At 44.6% G+C, this 22989-nt stretch overlaps 2 protein-coding genes across 4 annotated transcripts in view; both read right to left on the reverse strand.

The window, feature by feature from the left end:
• Window positions 1-1511: 1511 nt before the first annotated feature.
• Window positions 1512-9095, reverse strand: LOC119658361. Its single transcript, XM_038065721.1, has 4 exons — window positions 9057-9095; window positions 2051-2212; window positions 1812-1982; window positions 1512-1743 (listed from the first exon to the last, which is right to left on the reverse strand). The coding sequence occupies exons 2-4, from the start codon at window positions 2204-2206 to the stop codon at window positions 1567-1569; spliced, it is 504 nt and encodes a 167-aa protein (XP_037921649.1). The 5' UTR covers window positions 2207-2212; window positions 9057-9095; the 3' UTR covers window positions 1512-1566.
• Window positions 9096-19748: 10653 nt separating this feature from the next.
• LOC119656714 (monocarboxylate transporter 9) overlaps window positions 19749-22989 on the reverse strand; it is a 30079-nt gene continuing 26838 nt past the window's right edge. For all 3 annotated transcript variants that reach the window (XM_038063234.1, XM_038063235.1, XM_038063233.1), the window contains exons 7-8: window positions 20150-20270; window positions 19749-20061 (exon numbers count right to left, since the gene is read on the reverse strand). In XM_038063234.1, coding sequence (XP_037919162.1) covers window positions 19827-20061; window positions 20150-20270 — 356 coding nt within the window. In that variant the 3' untranslated portion in view covers window positions 19749-19826. The remainder of the gene's footprint in view (window positions 20062-20149; window positions 20271-22989) is intronic.

Consider the following 22989-nt stretch of genomic DNA (forward strand, 5'->3'; position numbering starts at 1 on the left):
CTCAAGATTGGAAAGGCGCGTTCTCCGGATTGTGTGTTTTGCAATGGAGTTGTGGACGATGCCCACCACACTTTTTTTTCTTGTGGAAGGTGGGATGGGGTTCGTCAGCAGCTCTATTTAAACACAGGGGATCTCTCTTCAGACAACATTGTGGAAGAGATGCTGAGGACTGCTGACAGCTGGAACCGTGTTGCCCATTACGTTCGGGCCCTTCTCGTTGCTAAGAAGATAGAACTCGACCGGTGGAGGAGCCGGATGGCAGGGGGTTCCTTGAACTGACAGTTACCCCAAAAAAAAAACACGAAGGAAGCTTTTCTTAATGAAGAGGGAGCGGGTGAATATACGTTGTACATTCTCGAGGGCAAGATCAAAATCAGAGGAGGAGCGAATTATAAAGCCTGACAATTTTGTCGCTCGGTTGGCGACTTCTTGAGCGGAATTTAAGTAGGATAAGGAATGTCCCTGAAGAGAATAGGAGAAAGAAGTGGGTGAGGATTTCAGGGAGTAGCACATAAAGTGACACTTTCTGACGTTCAGCGCTAAACCATTAGTCGAACCCCAACGAGCCAGAGTGTCTAGATTAGATTGAAGGGAAACACAGTCCATAGGCGACGATATTGCAAAAAACAGCTTAAGGTCGTCTGCATAGAGCAAACAGGGACAAGTAAAGAAAAGGGGGGAAGGTCGTTAATAAAAAATAATAAAGGGTCCAGAATAGATGCCTGTGGGGCGCCAGAGGAAGGGGAGAAGGAGCGGGAAGTGCAGTCGTCAAAAGAGACGCGGCAGGATCGGTTGGAAAGGGAAGAGGCAAGCCATAAAACAAGTGGTATGGGAACGCTTAGAGACGAGAGTTTGGATAGAAGTATCTTGTGATTTACAGTGTCGAAGGCTTTAGCGGAATCAATGTAAATGGTATGCACTTCTTGCCGTGAATTTAGACATTTGGCGACAAAGTTGGTAAAGTCAAGCAGGTTGCAGACAGGTTGATGATGGACTGAATTGGTATTCCTGGGTGCTTTGACGAGCCTACTTCAGAACTAGCTTTTGGAGAGGACTCTCTTTTATGAGGTTCTTAAAGTCTGAAGAGTGTAGCATCCCAAGAGGACCGTTTTTGTTGTGGAGTATGGGAGATTGAAGTAGATTCAAAATCCAAAAGTTCTTTGACAGGTCCTGGTAATTGGCACCTAACTAAGAGATTATTGTAGGGTAGGATGGAGGACAATGGGTTGACTCTTATTAAAAAATTCGTAAATATGCTGGCTTTAGATTGCATCCCTTGTGATAACCACCCATTTTCGTGTTTATTAGATTCCGTATTCGTTGACTCTGTGATATCCTGGAGGTCACACTATAATTGTACAAATTGACAATGTTTATGATTTTTTTTAAATATATATTTCCATTTCTCAACACAACTTGTAATTAATTTCCAAAAAATCGTAATAAGATATAAGGAAACACGGGTAACACGAGTAACTTTGAATCGTCCTTTTTGAAACTAAGACCCTCCTTAGAAAATATTCAACACAGTTTAATTTCGTCCTTTTTTCTCTTTTAGTTTTTTTTTCAGAAATTTAAGGTTGCGGCACCTTTAGGCTTTATTTCAAGGAGCACTTGAATTTTCATTATTGATACGCGCTTCCGACCGTTTCGAACATGTACGATAACTCGTCCTTGTCCTTCGGGTAAAGCAGGGGGGAGATTGTCGAATTTTATTATGAAATCGCGCACATAGAAGTTTCCCTGTAATGAATGTAAGGATACTATGGAAGTTATTATATTTTACATTCAGGAATATCGACTTCACTTACAAAGAAAGGACATTTGTGATCCAGGTTACTGTGAGTCCTTAGGAACGGCCACATCATACTAATTAGAAGACTCTTTGCAGTTCCATTGAGGAACCCACAAAAGTTTTCCTCTACCTCTGCTATTAACCGTCGATATCCTGTGTTGATCCTCATATGGAATGTTACTTTGATCTGAGCAGGTACATATATATATATATATAGATCTTAGGCACATAACAAAGGTAGACGCAAGTACTTACAAAGATTTCATTCAGAGTGACGTTCGGGGCGGTGGCTGCAGTTATATTATGCGATTTGGTGGTTCGATTTAAGCTGCGAGTTGTACAGGAAGCAATGGCCATTAGGCTCGGATCAGAGTCCTCACAAGTCAGTCTGGTAACCATGATGTCGTACATTTGCGGCTTCACGTGATAGAATAGATACAATATATTATTTTATTTTGAAGATACATACGAGGGGACCAACAGAAGTTCAGTAAATTTTTGTAGAAAAATTAACAAACAGGATTTTTTCTCAAGTTTTTGAACCCTTTGTGTGTTTTCGACGTAATTTGAAAGATGGACAATCCCTGAAATCGTTCCTTTGCATTTTTGAATTTCGACTTTGACTGCATTTATGATCTCTTCATTGGAAATAAAGGCTTTTCCTACCTAATTTTTATTTACTTTGGAAATAACTAGTGATTATGCTTTTACGTTCTTATTTTACGTAGCTTGTATCACTGGATTGCGTAGCATTAGACAAAAACCAGTTCTACTGCATAATTAATTATAGAACAATTCCTTCAACTGGTACAATTGGAAGCGTATTTACATCCGACGCGATCTGTTCTAGCTCTAGAACTAGACTGACTCCGAGAAAACTAACATTTTTATAGACCAATATCTCTACAAAGCTAAATTAACCTAACTTATGGACTTTGACAGCTTAACTTAATCTAGAACCCCCTGTGGGTGGGGGAAGGAACTAAGATGTGGGATGGGATGGGGAGCATGCGGGAGGGGCTTGGGAAAGGAAACTAGGAATGGCGCTGAAGATGGGTGAGTTTTGAAAATTGGAGTGAGGAGTAGCTACCGTTGTAGAAGATTATTCTACCGTCGGGGTCGAAAAGGAGATTTTGGGTCTGGAGAGATAGTAGGATTTAAGGGAACAGATGAGTTCGTAGAAGAGTCTCTTCGACGATCTCAATCTGCATGGCTTGGGAGAGAAGGGCATTTGGATGGGATAGACATTTGTGGGGAATTTGAGGGCATGACGAGCTAGGACAGGAGTTGTAGAGGATCTGGTTGGAGATATATTTGGAGCGGTCTTCGTTTTTGTAGATGTTGGAACAGTGGCGTAGGATTCTCCGTTCTTCGAGGCGGAGTCGTTTGATTTAGGTAGGGAAACTGCCGAACCAGAAGATGAAGCCGAAAATAGGGAGGGGACGGATAATCTGCTTTTAGCAAAACAGCTTGACCTTCGGAGGTGTTGGGCTGCTGTATTTCAGGATTGGGTAAAGGGATTTGAAGGCATCAGTTGCACGGCTTAGTGACCTTGTGATATGTGGGAGGTGGGATAGACGGGAATTCATAGTCACCCCGAGATAGGTGACTTTCTTTACGGTTGGGATTGCGGATTTTCAGGGATAGGGTTGATATGTCGCTCCTTATTTTTGGCGTCATCTTTGCGTTATCGAATACGATAGTCTTGCATTTCTGCGGATTCAGGGATAGTTTCCAGCGGATAAAGTAGTAAGAGCTCCAGGCCATCCAAATAGGAATTCACGCGGGCTTCACCGATGGGAATGATTCTGGTGCAGTTGTAGAGGATGAGACGGGTGATCTTGGAGCGTTCGGATTGGATTTGGGCGTGAAGTTGGTTTGAGTAGGTCTGCGGTGAACAGACTGATCCGTGTGGGGTGCCAGCCGGGATTCATGGAGTTAGACTTGGGATTTCCGCCCGTCAAGAAAGCTAAGAATTAACTTGCAGAGGTGCGGATGGAAATGGAGGAAAGCTTATAGGCGAGTCCGTATTGCCATACGGAGTCGAAAGCCTTCTTTATGTCTAGGAGATAGGCTGTGGTCGGCGCGTTCCAGTTGAGGTCCAGGAGGACGTCCGGTTGGCGAATTGAAACTGAGGGAGTGAATGATTGGAGTCACAGTGCTCGTTGATGATGACTTTTCTGATCCGCTCGAATATCTTGGCGGAGAATGAAAAGATCGAGATAGGCCTGTAGCTATTGGGATTTAGAGGATTTTGATTCTTTTTTGGGATAGGAACTATCCGAGCACTCTTCCAATTTGTTGGAAAGTGAGCGTTGATGAGGCAATGGTTGATAATGGGGGACATGATGTGAGCAATGCTAGGGGCGCATTTCTTGAGGATGATGGAGGGTATTTTGTTGTTGTTTTTGGAAGCGACGATGGATGCCCTGACGGAGTCTGGACTAACGAAGTGGATGGAGAGAATATTTTCTTTTCTTCTTGATTTGGGTCGGCGAGAGCGTGGGTGAAGGGATTTTGTGTGGGTTGTGGAATGAGGAAGGAAAGGCGGGAAAGAAGTTGGAAGATTTTTGCGTTTACCTCGCTGTCGAAACGTGGTTCATGGAAGGGGAGGGTGCAGTGGTGTGCCTGAAGGAAGTGGTGAGCGAGGATGTTCACTTTTTCTGTGGGGGGGGGATGTTTTGGGGTAGGATCGCGTTTTATTTGAACGATTTACAGATTTTCTTGAGCTCCCTGTATGTACCTGGGTTCAGTTCGGTGTTGGAGAGGCGATTGTGGAGATATTGGGTGTAGAAAGTTAGGGTTCTTTCACGGATGGACCTGTCCAGTTCGTGGATTTCGGAGAGAAGGTGAGGCGATTGCGGAGAGTATCTATTTCAAAATAATCTCCGCCCGAGGGTCTTTTTATACTGGATGTAGGTTAGGATGTCATCGGGCAGGGAGATTAGGTGGTGGTAGTTTAAGGAACGGGATGGGATCAGATCGTCACATACTTGCCGAATTGCTTCGGTGTATTGACGGACCATTTGGTCAATGGAGTCGTTAGGAACTGTGTAGTTGGATGAGAGTAGGAGAGACTGAAGTTTGGTCTTGAGGACCAGGTTGATGTGTTTCTAGTTTGCGTGGTGGAAGCCGGGAACTGAGGCTAGGAGGACCGAGATTGATTGGGATTCGAAGCAGATTAGGGTGGTTTCAATTGATTTGAAGCTATTGGGAGGTGGGTGAATTTGTGCGATTGGGAATTTATCGGAAGTGAGGACGGCCGTTCCACCGCACGTGTTGCGACCTTGAAGATTGACCTGTGGTCGGTCAGTCTGGAAGAGGATGAAATTGGGAAAGGATGGATTGTACCTTTAGTTCAACCTATTTTCATATAGGAGAACTGTATCGGGTTTGTTCTTGCCGAGGAATAGCTCGAACTCGTGTCTGCGAGCTTGGCCGATGATGAAGTTGATGTACAACTAGATTATCTTAACGACCATTGAGTTGAACATTTGCAAGAATTCTTTCGATTTCCTGGCGAACTTGAGGAAATCTGGATTGGAGATGGTGGTGGGTTGGTTCAAGTGGTTGGGTGTATGGGGAGAGGTTCCGCTTCGTGCGGCGCCTACGAAGGACACAGACGAACTGGACAAGGCTGAATTTGTGATTAGGTGACCAGCGAGGTAGGAGGCAGTTGTGGGGAGAGGGTGAATGGGAAGCGCACGTTTTTGTGCGCTTCTCCGAGGGCATTTCCTGTAGTTTGCGGGGTCGTTATTGTCTCCGCAGTTAACGCACTTCGGTGCCTGCTCAACAGTTTTGGCGCATTCACCACGGCCGGTTAGCTGGTCACATTTAACGCATCTGGTTGCCGCGTGTCCGATGCGCTGGCATTTTTTATATTGCAGCATCTGCTTAATTTTTACCTGCTCAAAGCGGACGATCGTAAGTTGTATAGCTTTTATGTTATGCAACTGCTTCTCAATAAAAGTCGCTTCAAACGTGATCAATCACAAGTCGAGGTTGATGTCATTGGTTTTTGTTCAAAGGGCTTAGCGCTCAGGGTGCTGGAGACTCCCTGATCCTTCCATTCGTCAACAATCTCCTGATGGGAGAACGTCGCATCTAGGGCTCGGAGGATGAGATGTCGTCTTCTCGGAAGGGAGAGTATATGTGAAGAACTTATTATGGTTTTCCACAAGGATTTTTTTGGCGGTCGAAGAACCTTCTGGCGATTTAGTGAGGATTTGGTGTAAACTACCTGATTTTGTGATCAGGTAGTTGTTAGGGAGTGCACGGGAACTCGATTGTTTGATCGATTCAAAAATTTCGGCACTTTCTTCTACTACAAGTGGAGGTATCTTTCTGCTTACCTTCTGCTTCTTTGGTGATACCTGGTTCACGTGCACGGTGGTGTCCCTTACTTCAATTGACGTGGTCGGCATCGTAGGAGGGCTCGATGCCTTGAAAGTACCGGCGATCGTGGCCTCGAGTGATGCAATCACGAAAGTAAGTGTCTTTATTCGTTGTTCGTGTTGGCGGTTATGCTCGAGGGTTTCCTTGAGCTTTTTCATCAGTTTCTTGTTTTGTTTTCGGAGGGCGCCCTTATTGCGGATCGCGCCAACCGAAGTTGAGCTCCTTACTGGCTCATCAGACCCCGACTGCGAGTCGGACTCATCGTCAGTGCTTTCCGGCTGAAGATCGGCGGTCGGACTGTCGGTCGCCTTGCGGCGCTTTTTCCGGGTCACTTTTGTGAACCCGCCTGGCTGCGGCGCACTTATTCTTCTCTAATCTGCTACGCTATTGTTAGATTCCTGGCCATCCAGCATATGTCTGTTGCAAGCTCTTTCGTTAAAGGTCTCAAGTTGTTGTCGCTCGCTTCTCGCCACTCAACACTTTCCGTCTGCCAACTTATGACTTCTTGAATAGTCACCTCCTCTGACTTTGCACTGCCCCACCAAGTTTGCTCATCTTGCTTTCAAATTTCTTCCTGCTGTTTCGTAACTTCTCATATGGACTCCTCCTGCGATTTTCCACCTTCATCTATGACCTCCTCTTCATGGTCTACTACTTCTCGGTAGTTTCGCTCCTGCCCTTTAGTCACTGATCATTTCTTGCGATTTTCGAATATCCTGGCTGGCATTCTCATGCAACTTGTAAACTTCCTCCTGCCGTTTTTTAACTTCTTTTACCATTTCTTCCATCAGCTTTGGATTCTCTGCCAAAAATCCAAGACTGGCAGGCACACGAAGAACGAGTTCCAACCATTTCGAACGCCCGATAAACGGTTTCAGCAGGCTCACATCGATACCGTCGGATCACTAACGCGATTATCTTTATTGCTCAACAATGGTGGACAGATTTTCAAGCTGGCCCGAAGCAGTGCCTTTGCCAGATCAAAGTGCTGCGTCCATCGCCGACGCCTTGGATGTATTTCCCGCTATGGAGCTCCTACCATCGTCACGTCCGACCAGGGAACTCAATTCGAATCCGCGTTCTTCACATCGCATACGAAACTTCTGGGATGCAAACGTATGCTTACCTCTCCATACCATCCGGCATCCAACGGATTAGTCGAACGCTTCCATAGGTCCCTAAAGGCAGCTATTATGTGCCACGAGGACAAAGCCAATTGGGTTGAAATTTTGCCCAATGTCCTTTTGGGTCTGTGAAATTCGTTCAAAGAGGACTTAGGCGCCAGCTGCACTGAACTCCTTTTTGGAACCACTCTGCGACTTTCCGGAGAATTGTTCGTCAACGATAATGCCGATAGCGATCCAAAGTTGTTTATCGACCAATTTTATCAACAAATGCGAGAAATTCGACCAACGCTCGTGGTTCATCGCAACGCTCGTACCATCTTCGTCCACAAAGGTCTCAAAGCGTGTGTCATGTTTTCATGCGAGTTCCCTCAGTAAAGAAGTCACTTTCGCAACCATACACCGGACCCCACAGTGTAATTCCCCGAATATCTAGTGTGCTCTACACGATCGACGTGAACGGAAAGAGTAGTAATGTCTCCACAGAGAGGCTTAAGCCAGCCTTTAGTTGCACCGACGTTCCTTCGTTCCATTCTTAAGTCCCTGATGAGCGGGACACCACTAGCGAAAATGAGATACCACCGACGTGTTTCGCTGATGTTCCAACTACATCAAACAATATAACTGAGCCACAGCAAATCGACAGCTTAGCCAGCGTCACCCGCCGAGCCAGTTCATCGAATACCGATGCCTCTATCGTCGTCCAGAAGGCCAGCTCCAGAATTAGTCGGAAGCCACTCAATCCACCACGAATTCGAGGAACATATCTACCAAAACTTCCACATGGCAACATCACTCGGGGGGGGGGAGGGGTGTCAAACTGTGACTTTACTATTTAACCAGCTTCCACTGGAACAGCAGCTATAATTTTGGCCCCAGTGAAATAAGTTGACATCGTCACCTTTGATGTTCTCTTGCCTTGACGGGCGAATTGGCCTCTTCTGGGCCTCATACCATGGACTGGTACTAAGCTTCTAGGCCTGTAATGACTTCGTCAAAAATGATAGATCGGCCGTTTTTAAGGTTTTGTGTAAAACAACTATCTTTCTGTCTGTCACACGCACTTTTCTCGGAAACGGTTATAGCGATTATCACCAAATTCGGTGGAAATGTGGGAACTAAAAACGCTTACGCATACGATGAGTTAAACCATTTTACGTCGAATTTGGGGGGGGGGGGATCCCTATACATGCTAAAGGGTGGTGTGAATTTTTTCTTCTATAATATAGTCATGTGGGATATCAAATGAAAAGTCTCGGTGAGTACTTTCCAAAGCCGGTCTTGGTTTCGACATTTGTTGGAAAGGTGAGGAATGCGGGGGTTCGAAAGCGAAGTGAACACTAGCTTCCTTTTGATCGTCATTTAAAATACGAAAGAATCGTGTAACCCAGATAACTATCAAATGTTCGTGATACAGACATGTCCTTCAAGCCTAGTTCATTACCAACCATTTCTTAGGTCAATCTGGGATCTTCGTCAATTTTGGATTTCACTGGGGCGCCATACTTGTGATCCTTCGAATATTTTGGGTTGCGGTCATCCTCCAAGGAACAATGTCCTGTTTGGAAGCTTCTAAACTATTTCGATGTAGTTTGCGGTGAAGTTGCATTCACAAAATTTACGAATTCTGGTTTCTATTTTCACTGATCTTTATGAAATTCCACATAAAATATAGTTAAAATATGACAAATAACCCGCAATTTATGAAAATGCCCTAACGAAAAATAAAAGTGTCAATTTACCGAACTTTTGCTAGTCTCTCCATATAGTGCATTTGCGGCTTTATGTAGTGACAGTAGAAGTTAAAATGAAATATTATTTTATTTAAAAAATATAAATGAAATTATTCTCACTCTAGAAGTGGTTAGATGAGAATGCCATGTTACAAAACAGAAGATAGGGAGATAAGCAACACGTTCAATTCGAACCATTTTGGACAACTGATTATTATTTGCGTGGAATCCCTAACTTATCTGAATGGTTCACTGACTTGAATAATACAGGATGTAACCGCTTAGAATGAAATTGTCCAAAAGCGTTTGAATAATTTCTAAGTAAATCTGGTTTGTGATAACAAATAAATGGTATAATACTCATAATGCATGTATTTACTACTAATAAATCATGATTTTGGTTACGTATTACACGAAATCAAGAGTAAATCGCGTTGTTAGTTTCGATAGAAATCAGTACAATAGTCGAGATATATGACCTTTAGTCTAGTCGAGGAGAAATGGTCTTAAGGCAGATCGATCTTGGTTCCCAAAAATACTCCTCTCCATAAATGTGACCCTTTCATCATCATCATCAACAGCGCAACAACCGGTATACGGTCTAGGCCTGCCTTAATAAGGAACTCCAGATATTCCGTTTTTGCGCCGAGGTCCACCAATTTGATATCCCTAAAAGCTTTCTGGGGTCCTGACCTACGCCATCGCTCCATTTCAAGCAGGATCTGCCTCGTCTTCTTTTTCTACCATAGATATTGACTTGTAGACTTTCCGACTTCCAGTGTAATATTCGGGATATATGCCATGTAGTCTAGACAAGCAGAAGTGGCCTTAAAGCAGACGGATCTTGGTTCCCAAAAATATCTTTCTCCATAAATATGATCCCTCGCCTTTGTAAAATATCCACAGGACTTGCTATCACTTCTTACTTTTATAATTAATGACATTAAATCTGACATAAACTCGGCAATGCTATTAACATAGTATGCTGGTCCCAAGCCCAAGTAAAGGAGGAGGGTTTAAGGCAACGTACTCTGTACTATCCTCAGTAAAACAAAAATAAATTGCTGAGGCCCCGCGACAGGTCGCCCAAGAAAATGCATACAATGTCGTTACAAACATGATGATCGAATTGGGTCAAAAGCCTCGGAGAAATGCTAGGGCGTCCAGCTCAGTTGATGCGGCAGGACGGGGCCCGGTCCTGTCGAGAAATGGGCAAGGGTTCTTGATGCATGGACGGCGTCAGGACGTAAGAGAGTTAGTCCGAACAAAACAAATACGTGTCTGCACGCTAAATGTTGGCACCCTAACTGGAAAAATCGAAGAGCTCGCAAGAACCCTTCGGAAAAGGCGCATTGATATCTGCACTCTGCAAGAAACCCGATGATTTGGTTCCAAAAGCTGCGACATTGAAAACGAATGCGGTAAAAATGGTTACAAACTACTCTATTTTGGTAGTCCACACACTCAATATGGTGTTGACATTGCCATCTAATAGGGTTTCCGTGATACCATTAAAGAAGTCGAACGATTTGATGATCGACAGATGAAGCTCACCATTATATCAGCTGATCGCACGATTCACTTCTTCACTGGGTACGGACCACACACGGATCGACCTGATGCCGAGAAAGATGCCTTCTGGCAACTTGTCACGTGGCTGCTAACGACTATATTATCATTGTCAGCGACCTTAAGGGTCATGTAGGTGAAAAGGCAGAGGGTAGCAGGTGCCATGGAAGAAAGGGGTTCGGAGCGCGCAATGAGGGTGGCGGGCGTATAATCGATTTTGAGGACACCCATGACCTTGTACTTATGAATACATGGTTCATCAAACGATTGTCTCATCTTCCTACATTTTATAGTGGGAGCAGTAAAACGCAAATTTCCTATGAGACCATCGCACCTCAACATCGGCCACTGATTGCCGTCCTGCGAATTAAGCCACCGATAAAACAGCATGAGGAACGCACTGGCCCGCGGCGCATTAAATGGTGGCGATTTGGTGAGAAGAAAGAAGAAATGATCTCACTCACGCGATTGCCAACCATTACGAATGTGGAAGAATCGTGGAACCAAATGAAAGACACGATCCCCAAAGCGGCCTCTGCAACCATCGGGGTTACCAAGCCGGGTAAGTGGTACATCAACCGAAATACTTGGCTTTGGAATGACGATGTTAAAATGAAGGTCCGTGAAAAGAAACGCCTCTACCATAAATTTCTCGGCCATGAAAACACTGGCCAATTGGCAAATTTTTTAAAATCCCAACCGGGAAGCAAAGAAAGCAATCGCTGTCGCCCGAGAACACTGTGGCTCAGTGAATTCTTTAACCGGTTTATTCAGGAAGGAAGAACACCATCTGACTGGCAAGAAAGTACCACAGCTCCAATATGGAAAAAGAAAGGTAGCCCAGCAGAATGTTCAAATTACCGTCCGATCCGGTTACTTTCCCATACCATGAAGATTTTTGAACGCATTCTTGACAACCGTATTCGCGAAATCGTTGAAATAACCGTGAATCAAGCCGGATTTGTCAAGAACTGCGGGACTACTGACGCAATACACGCTGCGCGGTTACTCATGGAGAAACACCGTGAGAAGCATCGCCCTCTTTACATTGCCTTTCTGGATCTAGAGAAAGCGTTTGATCGTGTACCACACGAACTCATCTGGTATGCTTTACAACAACACTTAGTACCAGAAGAACTCGTGCGCTGGATTCAATTGCTCTACCACGATCCGACAAGTAAAGTTCGAAGTATGGCGGGTGTATCAAAACCGCTTCGTTTCTCTGTTGGTGTTCATCAAGGAAGCGCCCTCTCACCACTCCTCTTTGTTCTTGTTATGGACACCGTCACACTGCTTTATGCAGATGATGTTTTCCTAGCATCTAATAGCAAAAATAAGAAGCTCGGAGCAAACTGCCTCATTAATGCAGAGAAGAAGAATGAGTTAACCTGCCAGGCCGAGAACCTTGGTTTTAAGATTGATAGACCAATAGCTTCCTCCAAACAACAATTTTTATTTTTCAGTGTACAGATATATTTCGGAAGCAACTTCATCAGTACAAGCTGATAGGTGTTAAAGCAAAAGGATGCAATCAACGTAGTCTTATCGTTTAATGACAGGTGTCATAGTTTGCTGAATCCCTATATGTTCACTAGCAAAAGCAGCATGAAGAGCGTCATCCATAATTGGAAGCAATAGCATCGTATAGCCATGGTCGACTCCGACTTAAAATTCCTCTGAAATTTTACGATGATACGCCATCATATATCGCTTCTACCGGTATACCAATACCGCCTCAAATATCAATAAAGTGCAGCTGAAGCAATGATCTGCAAGGTGCTGATGTAGCCAGCATAGGAGGATATGAGTGGAAACTGACCTACTTTCTTTCGGTGTTTTCAATTTTTCAAGGTGTTCCCTGATGGTAGGTAGGTATGGAGGTGTCAGTGCCCGCTCCGAGGAGACCAATTAGTGCTGTGCTACGCCGTTTCGATGCCACAATCTCCTAAGACCCTGGCTGCTGTTATGAGAGCAAGGAAACAGAGCCCAGCGGGCTCAGATTTTCAGAGCCAGCCCGTAGCATTCACGAAGGAAATCAGCCCTCCCACCCAAATGCAGTAAAAGATTTGTCTGAAGTCCTCAAAGGGCTAGAGGTTGGCAATCGCAAAGGAAGTGACTGAGTGTCCCCTCTCTTCTGCGCAGCTCCGGCTATGCGAATTACAGGATATGCCGAGCCTGACGCATGGTCTCATATAGGCAGGCCAGCGCCCGTAAAGTCCGCCGTAATCTTGTGTGCATTTGCACACGTCTGGCACAAGAGCTCTCACGATCGGGTTTTGTTATAAATGGACCAAATTTTCCTTGACTTGGTACAGGTGGTGAGCCTTTGCCATCTGAGGTTCGTAGCTGCTAATTAGTGCGATTAGATCCCGATTCTCAGCGGAGTCAGACTGTACCTCCGAGGGAGGGGTTCATTCCTCTCTATGTTCTGATGACCGGGAACCCAGAGGAGATTGATCTTGAACGTGCTGCGCATCCGCCTGAAGGATGTCACCACTGGATATGGGCACTGATGGCCGCTTGGCTGTCGGTTAGAATCGCTATGCTACGCTTGTGGCTCCGATCATGCCCCGGCAATCGGCAGGCTTTCACTATCGTCAGTACTCCTACTTGTATTGCATTGGCGAGCCCTGGGTGTATCCGAGAAAGCTCCCGCACCGATTTCACAGACAATTTTTGATCCGCCAATGAAGGATATTGTGTCATAACCTTCCAACTCGCCGCTGGTCTTCTACTCTACCCTGGTTGGAAAGTCCACAACCGGCTTTCTCGTGAAGCTCGGCTTGCGTGTGTCGTAGTCCATGGGGAATGCCCAGAGTTTCCGAGGTAGGATGTTACTACGACGGTTCTTTGAACCCTATTAATCTTCGTCCTCGGCATGGGAGTTGTAGCAAAATGTGCTATTAAGACCCAACTTATCTGTTGGGGAAGTTTTAACATCAACATGAGAGAACCAAGGCAATTTGAATCTTGGTAGGAACCGGACTGCGCATCCCCAACATCATTAACGTCTGACCGATCAGTTTAACTTTTTTTCTATTAAAAGGTCTGGAAAGACTAGTAGATCGGTTCATAAGGGCTACATACATATACTGCAGGCTACCAGAAAGGCAAATCTACAGAGACAGCACACTATTGGCTTATGACAGGAATTGAGATGGTGATGGCCAAAAAAGAATACCATTTAGTTGGACATCAAAGGTGCCTTCAATTATCCCTCATTTGCGGCAGTTTGTGAGGCTGGAAAACAGCATGAAATCGATTTGCTGCTAATGATTTAGATCCTTTACATGCTGGGACAGGTCTACATATTGATCGGACGGAAGTCAGTGGGTTTTAAAGAACCCCCTCCGGATGATCTGGCCGTAATAATTATCGGCAAGTTTGGGCACACAGTATGTGATCGCTTAAATTCACGGCGAACGTTAGGAAGTTGGTACTATTGATGTTTCTTAAAAACGTGTAATGACATAATTTGATTTGGTGATGATCCAAATACAATCGTGAGTGGCCGTAGACAACCAAAAGAGGAGAGCTATCACAAAAACCTAAAAAAATGGTGAAATTTACCGTGAAGGTCTGCTTGACAATATTGAATCCTTATAATAAAGCTTTTTGAAGTCCCATTTAGAAACTGGCAAACATTTTCTTCTAGACTTAGTATAAACCGTCGGTATCCCGCGTTGATCCTCTGATAGAGCGACATTTTGATCTGATGACTGAAACTTTCCGGGCTGGATTATCCTCACCGATACGGATTAGGTGCCTCGCCCACCGCAACCTCTTCAGCCGCATTTCACCCACAACTAGACGGTCGTGGTATCAGTCATGGATTTCATTGTTATAGAGGCTGCGGTATCGTCTATCCTCATTTAGGGCAGGCAGAAATCAAATATACATCACAAGAAGAAAAAACCGGCACTCAAGGAGAAATTAGACGACTACTGACCCCCACCAAGCGAATGGCCACAAGAGCATCGTCCAACCACCACAAAACCATTAAAAAATTGATAGAGAAACCTGTTTTATACTGGCCAGCAGACAAAGGAAACGCAGTGGTCATCGTGGACAAAACAGCATACGACGACTTAGTACGCAAAAAATTAGAAGAAAGTAAGTTTCACATCATCAGGAAGAACCCTCTGCCAGAGTCCGTTAAAAGAGTTGGAAAAGCTCCGGCGGAATGCAAACCCATTATTAAGTAAGCAGCTGAACTAAGAATGACTAACCCATCTCTGCCTAGAATAAAATCATCATCATCATCATCAACGGTGCAACTACTAGTATCCGGTCTAGGTCTGCCTTAATAAGGAACGCCCGAGGTCCACCAATTCGATATCCCTAAAAGCTGTCTGGCGTCCTGGCCTACGGCATCGCTCCATATTAGGCAGGGTCTGCCTCGTCTTCTTTTTCTACCATAGATATTGTCCTTATAGACTTTCCGGGTGGGATGATCCTCATCCATACGGATTAAGTGACCCGCCCACCGTAACCTATTGAGCCGAATTTTATCCACAAACTGACAGTTATAGTATCGCTCATAGATTTCGTCGTTATGTAGGCTACGGAATCGTCCACCCTCATGTAAGGGGCCAAAAATTCTTTGGAGGATTCTTCTTTCGAACGCGGCCAAGAGTTCGCAATTTTTCTTGATAAGAACCCAAGTTTCCGAGGAATACATGAGGACTGGAAAGATCATTGTCCTGTACCGTAAGAGCTTTGACCTTATGGTGAGATGTTTCGGGCGAAACAGTTTTCGTAAGCTGAAATAGGCTCTGTTGGCTGCCAACAACCGTGCGCGGATTTCATCGTCGTAGCCATTATCGCTTGTGATTTTCGACCCTAGATAGGAGAAATTAACAACGGTCTCAAAGTTTTATTCTCCTATCTTTATTCTTCCCGTTTGACCAGAGCGGTTTGATGTTGTTGGTCGGTTGGTTCTTGGTGCTGACGTTGCCACCATATATTTTGTCTTGTCTTCATTGATGTGCAGCCCAAGATCTCGCGCCGCCTACTCGATGTCGGGTCGTTCTTCCGATGGTGTCGATATCGTCAGCATAGACCAGTAATTAGGTGGACTTAAAGAGGATCGTACCTCTTGCATTTACCTCAGCATCACGGATCATTTTCTCCAGAGACAGGTTAAAGAGAACGCATGATATTGCAACCCCTTGTCGTTGATCGTTGTTGTTGTCGAATGATCTTGAGAGTGATCCTGCTGCTTTTATCTGGCCTCGCACATTGGTCAGGATCAATCTAGTCAGTCTTACCAATTTCGTGGGGATACCAAATACTCTCATGGCCGTGTACAGTTTCGCCCTGGCTATTCAATCATAGGCGGCTTTAAAGTCGATGAAAAAATGGTAGACAGTTCCGACAGTTTTTCCATCGCTTGCCGCAGAGAGAAAATCTGATCTGTTGCTGATTTGTCTGGAGTGGTATGCGCCAATGATGTTGTGGGCGTATGAGGTTATCCAGCCTACCACTTGGTGTAATTGGTCGCCTCCATATTTAACCAATTCGGCTGTAATTCCATCGGCTCCTGGCGACTTATGATTTTTAAGCCGATGAATTGCACGGACTGTTTCTTCTACATTTGGTGGTAGGAGATCGGGACATGTAATTTGCGGAGCTTTAAATAGGGAGGGCTCTTTCCAAGGGTGTATCTGGTATAGTGTCTCGTCCAACCACACATCTATGAATGTTTGCTTGGCAATTGATTTCGCAGACTAACCTGAAGTTCTCCTCATTCCTGTACGAGCAAATTTCTAACCGCTTAGTTTGCTCCTCAGGTCAATGACTATTATCTGGTGATCACTGTGAGTGTAGTGTTCACTAACGTTCCAGGACATATCGCGAGCTATTGAAGGACTAACAAAAGTCAGATCAACAGCCGAACCGGACCCATTTTCCGGTAAGTATTAACCTGACCGTTGTTAGCCAATATGATATCTAATTAAGGGAAAGCCTCCAAGAGACAACGCTCTCTTGCACCGTCACCGGCGACGACTTTTGGTTTCCGTCCTCTTGAATCCAAGACCAATCTGTACAGCATGTCCGCGAATTTAGTCAACGTCAGGCTTGGAGAGTAGACAGCTGTAGACGTATATGCCGTCTATTTTTGCACATTCGAACCTTGTAGAATGTTCCATACTTTCCTGTATGGTTTTGTCGCCGCATGCCCACAAGGCCACCCCACCTCTAGGATCGACTACCCATACATTATTATTAGGGTTTCTACCGGGTTCGCTTATTATAGCCACTTGCATTTCTAATTCGTGGGTGCGAGAACATGTCTTGAGCGACCCTACAGTGATTGAGGTTGATTTGGATCAACCTCATTTTTTCACTGCATTTAGCGCATTTTTGACCTAGGGACACTTGCCGCTTCCGGCAATATACCCGCTGTCCAGGCCCTCCTTTTCATCACACAACATGCATCTGGGATTTTTGTTACATTCCCGAGCAATGTGACCTGTTTCTTCACAGTTAGCTCGGTCAACGGCACTTGTGCACACTCTCGCCAGATGTCCGTACAAGAGGTACTAGAAGCATCCTCAACGAGATTTGCTCTCTAAGGCGACAGATTACCCATCCAATGTGGACTTCCCCGACATTCAATAGCTTGCGCGCTGCTTCTGCTGGTAGCAGGGTGGTCGCCATCTGTGTGCCTCCACACGCCTTTCTAAGGTTTACATTGGATGACTCCTGCAAGTCGTGCAGTTTGGACTGATCCGCTAAGGCAGTGCAGATTTCCACCTTTGAAAAAAAAATGGCCGTTTAACTCAAGAAGAGGGGTCCGTGGACTACAAGAGCGGAAGTAAGTTGCTTCCCAAGTGGTCCGGTCCGTCATCAAGTGGATGCGGATTCAGGACTCCCTGCATCCTCAGCAAAAAATCCGCCTTAGAAGTTACCTTATCTAGGTCCCTGCACTGTATAGCGATCTCATGTTATTGAGCACGCAAGTCAGTCTTCTTGCCAGATATCCGTACAAGAGACACTTGAAGCATCTTTTCAACGAGATTTGCCCTCTAAGGCGACAGATTACCCATCCAATGTGTTGTAAACTCCATCCTGCTCGAGGCTCTTTTCGTAGCTTCGTAGCGTCGGTTTTCCGTATAGGGTTGTCAGCCCTACCCAACCCCCAACCTGATTGGATAGTACGTACAATTTATTTGGCTTTTAGGCGCGGGAGTCTCGCCTTCATCCCTCTCCGCTGCAGTTTTTCATTGAGAAAGAATTCCCAGCGAATACCACGTGGAAGTGGAGATAGGGTTTGGTAGTAGAGCTGTTGGTATTGGTTTAACAGACGTTTCCTAGGTTTTATACTCCATCATGGGTACCAATCCAGATTTCGCCCTGGGACCTATACTATCCTTTGACCGCCGAAAATTGAATAGCACTTGGAAAAAAACCCCTTTCTGATGGGTTCCCAAATATGTTAATCCTACCTCCTCTATCGCTGGGTGTCATAAGAATCGATCTTTATATTTCTGACAGGATGTGTCTTGGACAGTCCCGATTTATGCCGGGAGCCTCTTACAGAAACACTTAATTTTATGGGGGATGTCTCAAAAGAATCAACTACTCTATGGGCAGTGGTGAGGCAGCATCTGATGAGTTTCGTCTGACTTGGACGAAACCGAGAGTCATTTTTCTTTTTTAAATTTGGGTATTTAGCTCAAAAAGGAGGGGCCCGTAGACCGTCAATGTACAAGAAGCAAGTACAACACCAACTGGATGCGGAGTTAGTAGCATATTCCAGGCGGAAATATACGCCATAGATAGATGTATCTATTTCAAACTGCAAAGGAACTGTAGAGAGGAGAACATTGCTATTCTAATTGATAGCCAAGAGGCTATTAGAGCACTTGGATCCTACCAGGCCAACTCCAAACTGATATCGGAATGCCTTAATAGATGGATACCCTTGGTTCCAGACCACATTATATATTAGAAGGCAGTGATGCAGCGGATAAACTATCCAGGAAGGGAGTAATGACGTCGCTATTCGGAGCAGAGCTGTTCTGTGGAGCCAGAAATATTCGTGTACCTTTTTTCCAAATTGTACATGGGCAAATGTTTGCTCATCTTTGGTGAGTAGACCAACATAGCTATGAGAAGGATACACAAAATATAGGCCCACCATTGAATACAAGGGGACGGATAAACTCACGTTTCAGGGACTTGGAACCCAGTACTAACAAAAGAGAAGAAAAATGAGTGGAAGTAGATCGCTGGATGATAAAACCGCATCTGTTCAAGTGGAGCGACAGGACCAAGAGAAAGATCCACTCAGGCTTTGCCAATGTCAAACACTGTCAAAGATAACGTACGAGGAAATTTAACATATGCCAATGATGAAGGACTCTATAGAAGTAGTAGCCCCGGCAGGACACATAGGGAGCAGAGTCCTGATCTGGAGAAATTACTCTTCATCCAGTCTGGGGCTAAAATAGTTGAATTGTCTAAGCTTATCAAGGACAAGAGCTAAAAGACTCTCTCTATGATAGATCGCCGGAGGAAGAAAGGAATTCAAAGAAAAAACCGGAACCTACTACCCCAACAGTGTCACAAGTGACTGAAGTGTATGGCCATTGAATTATAGCCAAATGAAAGAGTACGGGAGAAAGAGGGGATCCTTTAGGAAGTCAATGGACACCCACATGGAAAAGAGGCACACAGGCAGTTCGGAAAAATGGAATTGAAAGTTCAGGGGGGGGGGGGGGGAAGCATATGGCCTATATGCGAACCTTGGTTGGTATACCGAAACCCAAGGGGGACAAAAAGAATAGGTGGATCAAAGTCACCAAGAAAAAAGTGAAGCGTGAAAGCGCGTATTCGCCAAGATACGACTGTTATTTTCAACAAGGGATATCTGTTTTACGCGGAGATATTGGAAAATGTTAAAGCTGATCCTAGCTCAAAAGATCTGACAGGAAATATCAACAGAATTCGAAGAACCCAGAATGGGGTTCTAATGTTCAAGAGGAAGAATGCCGCAGCGCGTACCCCCAAACATGATGTCTACATAAAGCGTAAGGATCTCGATGAAGTGATATTGAAGGGAAGGTGCTGCCTTGAAGGAGCAAGTTTTAAGTTGAAAAAGTTTTTATTATTTGACATATTTTACTGAGACTAGGCAACAATTAGGATGTACAGTTTACAATATATACAAGTCTTAAAAATGCTTAGACCCTACTTATCCGTTTAGTTTTCATCACGTAGTGCAACTGATTCTCGTCGCCTTCTCCACCGATTCCTGCACTTCAAATATACAATTTCAATTATCCACGGGAACGCACAAGCTGCCATAAAGAAATTCAAACAGTGGAAGGATATCTCATAGCTCTTGGTAGCGTCGCGAATATATCCAACAATGGGTCCGACAATGAACATTATGTTTCCTTGCAAGAACATGAAAAGTCCATATCCTGATGGGAACCTAGATTGAAGAATTTTCATGAGTTATTTCATATGAGGGCGGGTAGTACAGGATATGTCAAATTGAATTTGTTTTCCTGATTACTTACCTTTCCTTCGACAAATATTCGGCGAATACCAGAGGAAGTGGAACATGCAACCATGTTTTCAGGAACCCGATTATGATCGTCATAATTGCGACTCCGCGAAAATCGAACACCGTAAGGAATGCTGTAAGTGGTAAAATAATAGATTGAAAATTGGTTACTGTAATTCGGGGTGGGACAAGATTTCAACCTATCTAAACAGAACAAACTGCGCAGATTAAACCCTGGATGATATTTTAGGTATCTTGTGTACTTTGAATTATTTCTGACTAATACTCCCTAGTGATGCACGAAATTAGTTTGGTTTTAAGGATTTTCAGATCTGCACTAATTTGCCTCTAATGAATGACAAATGAAATTTCTTTCTTGCATTTCGAATTATATTTCCGTTTTCTCAAAATGATAAGATTGGATATAATTCAACAGTAAAATAGCATGTAAATGAATGCGGCCTGTTTGGTGAAACGCTAGCAACTTTTTTAATTGGCCTCGTGGCGAGTTCGAATATGCCACGGAGACCACCGGTGGTGGCATCTGTCAGTCGAATTAACAACATTCGAAATAAATTTCGAATAAATTGCTAACCCTACTGCGCCACAATATCACGTCTGGTACTTCACAATTAGGCATATCAGAAAAAAAAACTCCAGACAGAGCTCAAAGTTGACGGAAGGCCATAGAATGAGCAAGGAGACCTCATCAACAGCGTAGACGACCTCATCCTGTTGCAGAGATCGGAGTTGGTAATAAGACTACGAATTAAACAAGAAAATATTGATCAAAAGTAAGCACACCGTTGAGAAAGCTGGTTCGAAAGATCTCTGGGGATGGTGAGAATAATCCGCAGATAAGACCTGGCGGATCAATAAGCTCTGAGGAAACTTTTAAAGCCACAAGTTTCTCTGAAGATAGCCGTGGAGTTTGAAGAATACCCAGATTGCGGAATAGACAACGCGGTGTAAGAACTACTCTGTCGGAGATATGGAGCTGTGCTTCAGTTACTTTGGGCAGTGGCGGAAAGATTGTGAACTATGTAAATCAGCCGGTCTTAAGACGGGTCACGTTAGCACTTTTCACCTTATGGGGAGGTGATTTAAGCTAACAGGATTGTCGTCTGGATACCAAATATCTTGAATGCAGATTGAAGACCCAGGGCATGGGTCTTAAAAGCAAAAAGTGGAACATAATCAACATATGGGAATCGTATAAGCCTCGTCTTAAGAATCAATCATGACGGCTGAAGTAGGCGACTAAAAAGGTCACCTTGGCCAACAACAACAAGATATTGTACTTCTTGCTTAATGTGCTTCAAAAAACAGCGTGTGCAGGTGCTACCGAGGCTCTGCAGTCCTGCCCGGCAGATGCTCTCAATGTACCCCTACACCTCTTTCCCTAGACCTCTACAAAAAATATATTGTAGCATGCAGTGCTGTCAGACAACGTGAGTTTGGATGCTGGATGGATTTGGATACGACCATAGTAACATCCTAGACGAAGTACCTGGGGAACTCTGTGTTTTCTTCACGCGCTACGCCACGCTCAAGCCGAACGTCAGGATAAACTTTGCTGTGGACTTTCCAACCAGGGCAGTGTGTAAGATCGGCGGCGTGTCGCAGGGCTATGACACAGTATTCTTCACCGACGGATCGGATATAAATAGTGTATTCAAATCGTACGGTTTCTCAGGATTCGCTGAGTATTCCAAGTGGAAATACTGGCTATCCTGGAAGCCAGTCGACGGCTGGGGCATGATCCGAGCCTCAAGTGTAACATTCTGATCGACAGCCAAGCAACCATTAAGGTCTTCTACTCAACGGCAACATCCTTAGGGTTGGTGGTGCATAAACGCGCTGAATAGTCTGGTTGGTACGCTCGAGGTCACCCTTTTTTGGGTTCTCGGTCATAGAAACATAGAGGGAAGTGAGCTGGCTGACGGACTGGCCAAGCGAGACTCTGTTCTTTGCAGTCCTTCGGTATTCAAAGTCTATGTCCCGTTGGCGAGGGTCAAGGGTGGAATCTATTCACACTGCTTAATAGCCGTGGACCTTAGATGGCGAAGGCTCACACCTGTGCCAAAGCAAGGAGGATTTGGCACGCTTATAACAAAACCCGATCACGAGAGGTCTTGTGCCAGACGCGTGCAAATGCATACAAGATTGCGGATTGCCGAAGTTGCGGAGAAAAGTGGCAAACCATCAGGAATTTCCTTTGCGATTGCCTAGCTCTAAGTCACTAGGTAAACCATTTTTCGAGGACTTCAGAGAGATTTTATGCTGCAGGGGGAGAGCTGTTTTTTTTCGTGAATGCTACGGGTAGCTCTAAAGATATGTACCGGCTGGACTCTGCCTCCTTGCTCCTGTTACAACATTACATAACCTTAGGAGTTTGTAGCACATAAACGAAGCATCACCGCGCTAATTGGGTTCCTTGGGGTGGCCACTGATATTCTACTTACCTAAAGATGAGGGTCTGCACATAGTTTTATGTACTTGAATGGGCGGGTAGCAACTCCTGAACATGAGAGGTAAGCTTACTAACAATGACACCCGCAGAGGACAATAAGCAAGGCTACTTAGTGGTAACTTCTTATTTTCCGTATGGTCTATAGAGTTACCCACTCACGACAGAAGTGCAGGGTCTGTACAATTAGTGCGGGCCATATTTCCACTTAGTCGATGAAGGCACGAATGAACATCACATACCGCGAGCTAGCGCTAAAAGGAGAGGTTAATGTTCATACAATCTGCATACTAGATGGTAAGGTTGCTGAACCTCTTGGTAAGACGTTCTTCTACCTGAACATTGCCCCAATAATAGAAGGAAATACAAATTGGACTTTGGTT

The sequence above is a fragment of the Hermetia illucens genome, chromosome 5 (assembly GCF_905115235.1).
Source record: "Hermetia illucens chromosome 5, iHerIll2.2.curated.20191125, whole genome shotgun sequence".
NCBI lineage: Eukaryota > Metazoa > Arthropoda > Insecta > Diptera > Stratiomyidae > Hermetia > Hermetia illucens.

Coding starts and splice junctions, on each gene's coding strand:
- LOC119658361 (XM_038065721.1), bottom strand. CDS start 2,206: ATGTACGACATCATGGTTACCAGACTGACTTGTGAGGACTCTGATCCG. Junction 1,983..2,050: donor TCACTCTGAATGAAATCTTT/GTAAGTACTTGC, acceptor GTACCTGCTCAG/ATCAAAGTAACATTCCATAT. Junction 1,744..1,811: donor ATCACAAATGTCCTTTCTTT/GTAAGTGAAGTC, acceptor CATTCATTACAG/GGAAACTTCTATGTGCGCGA.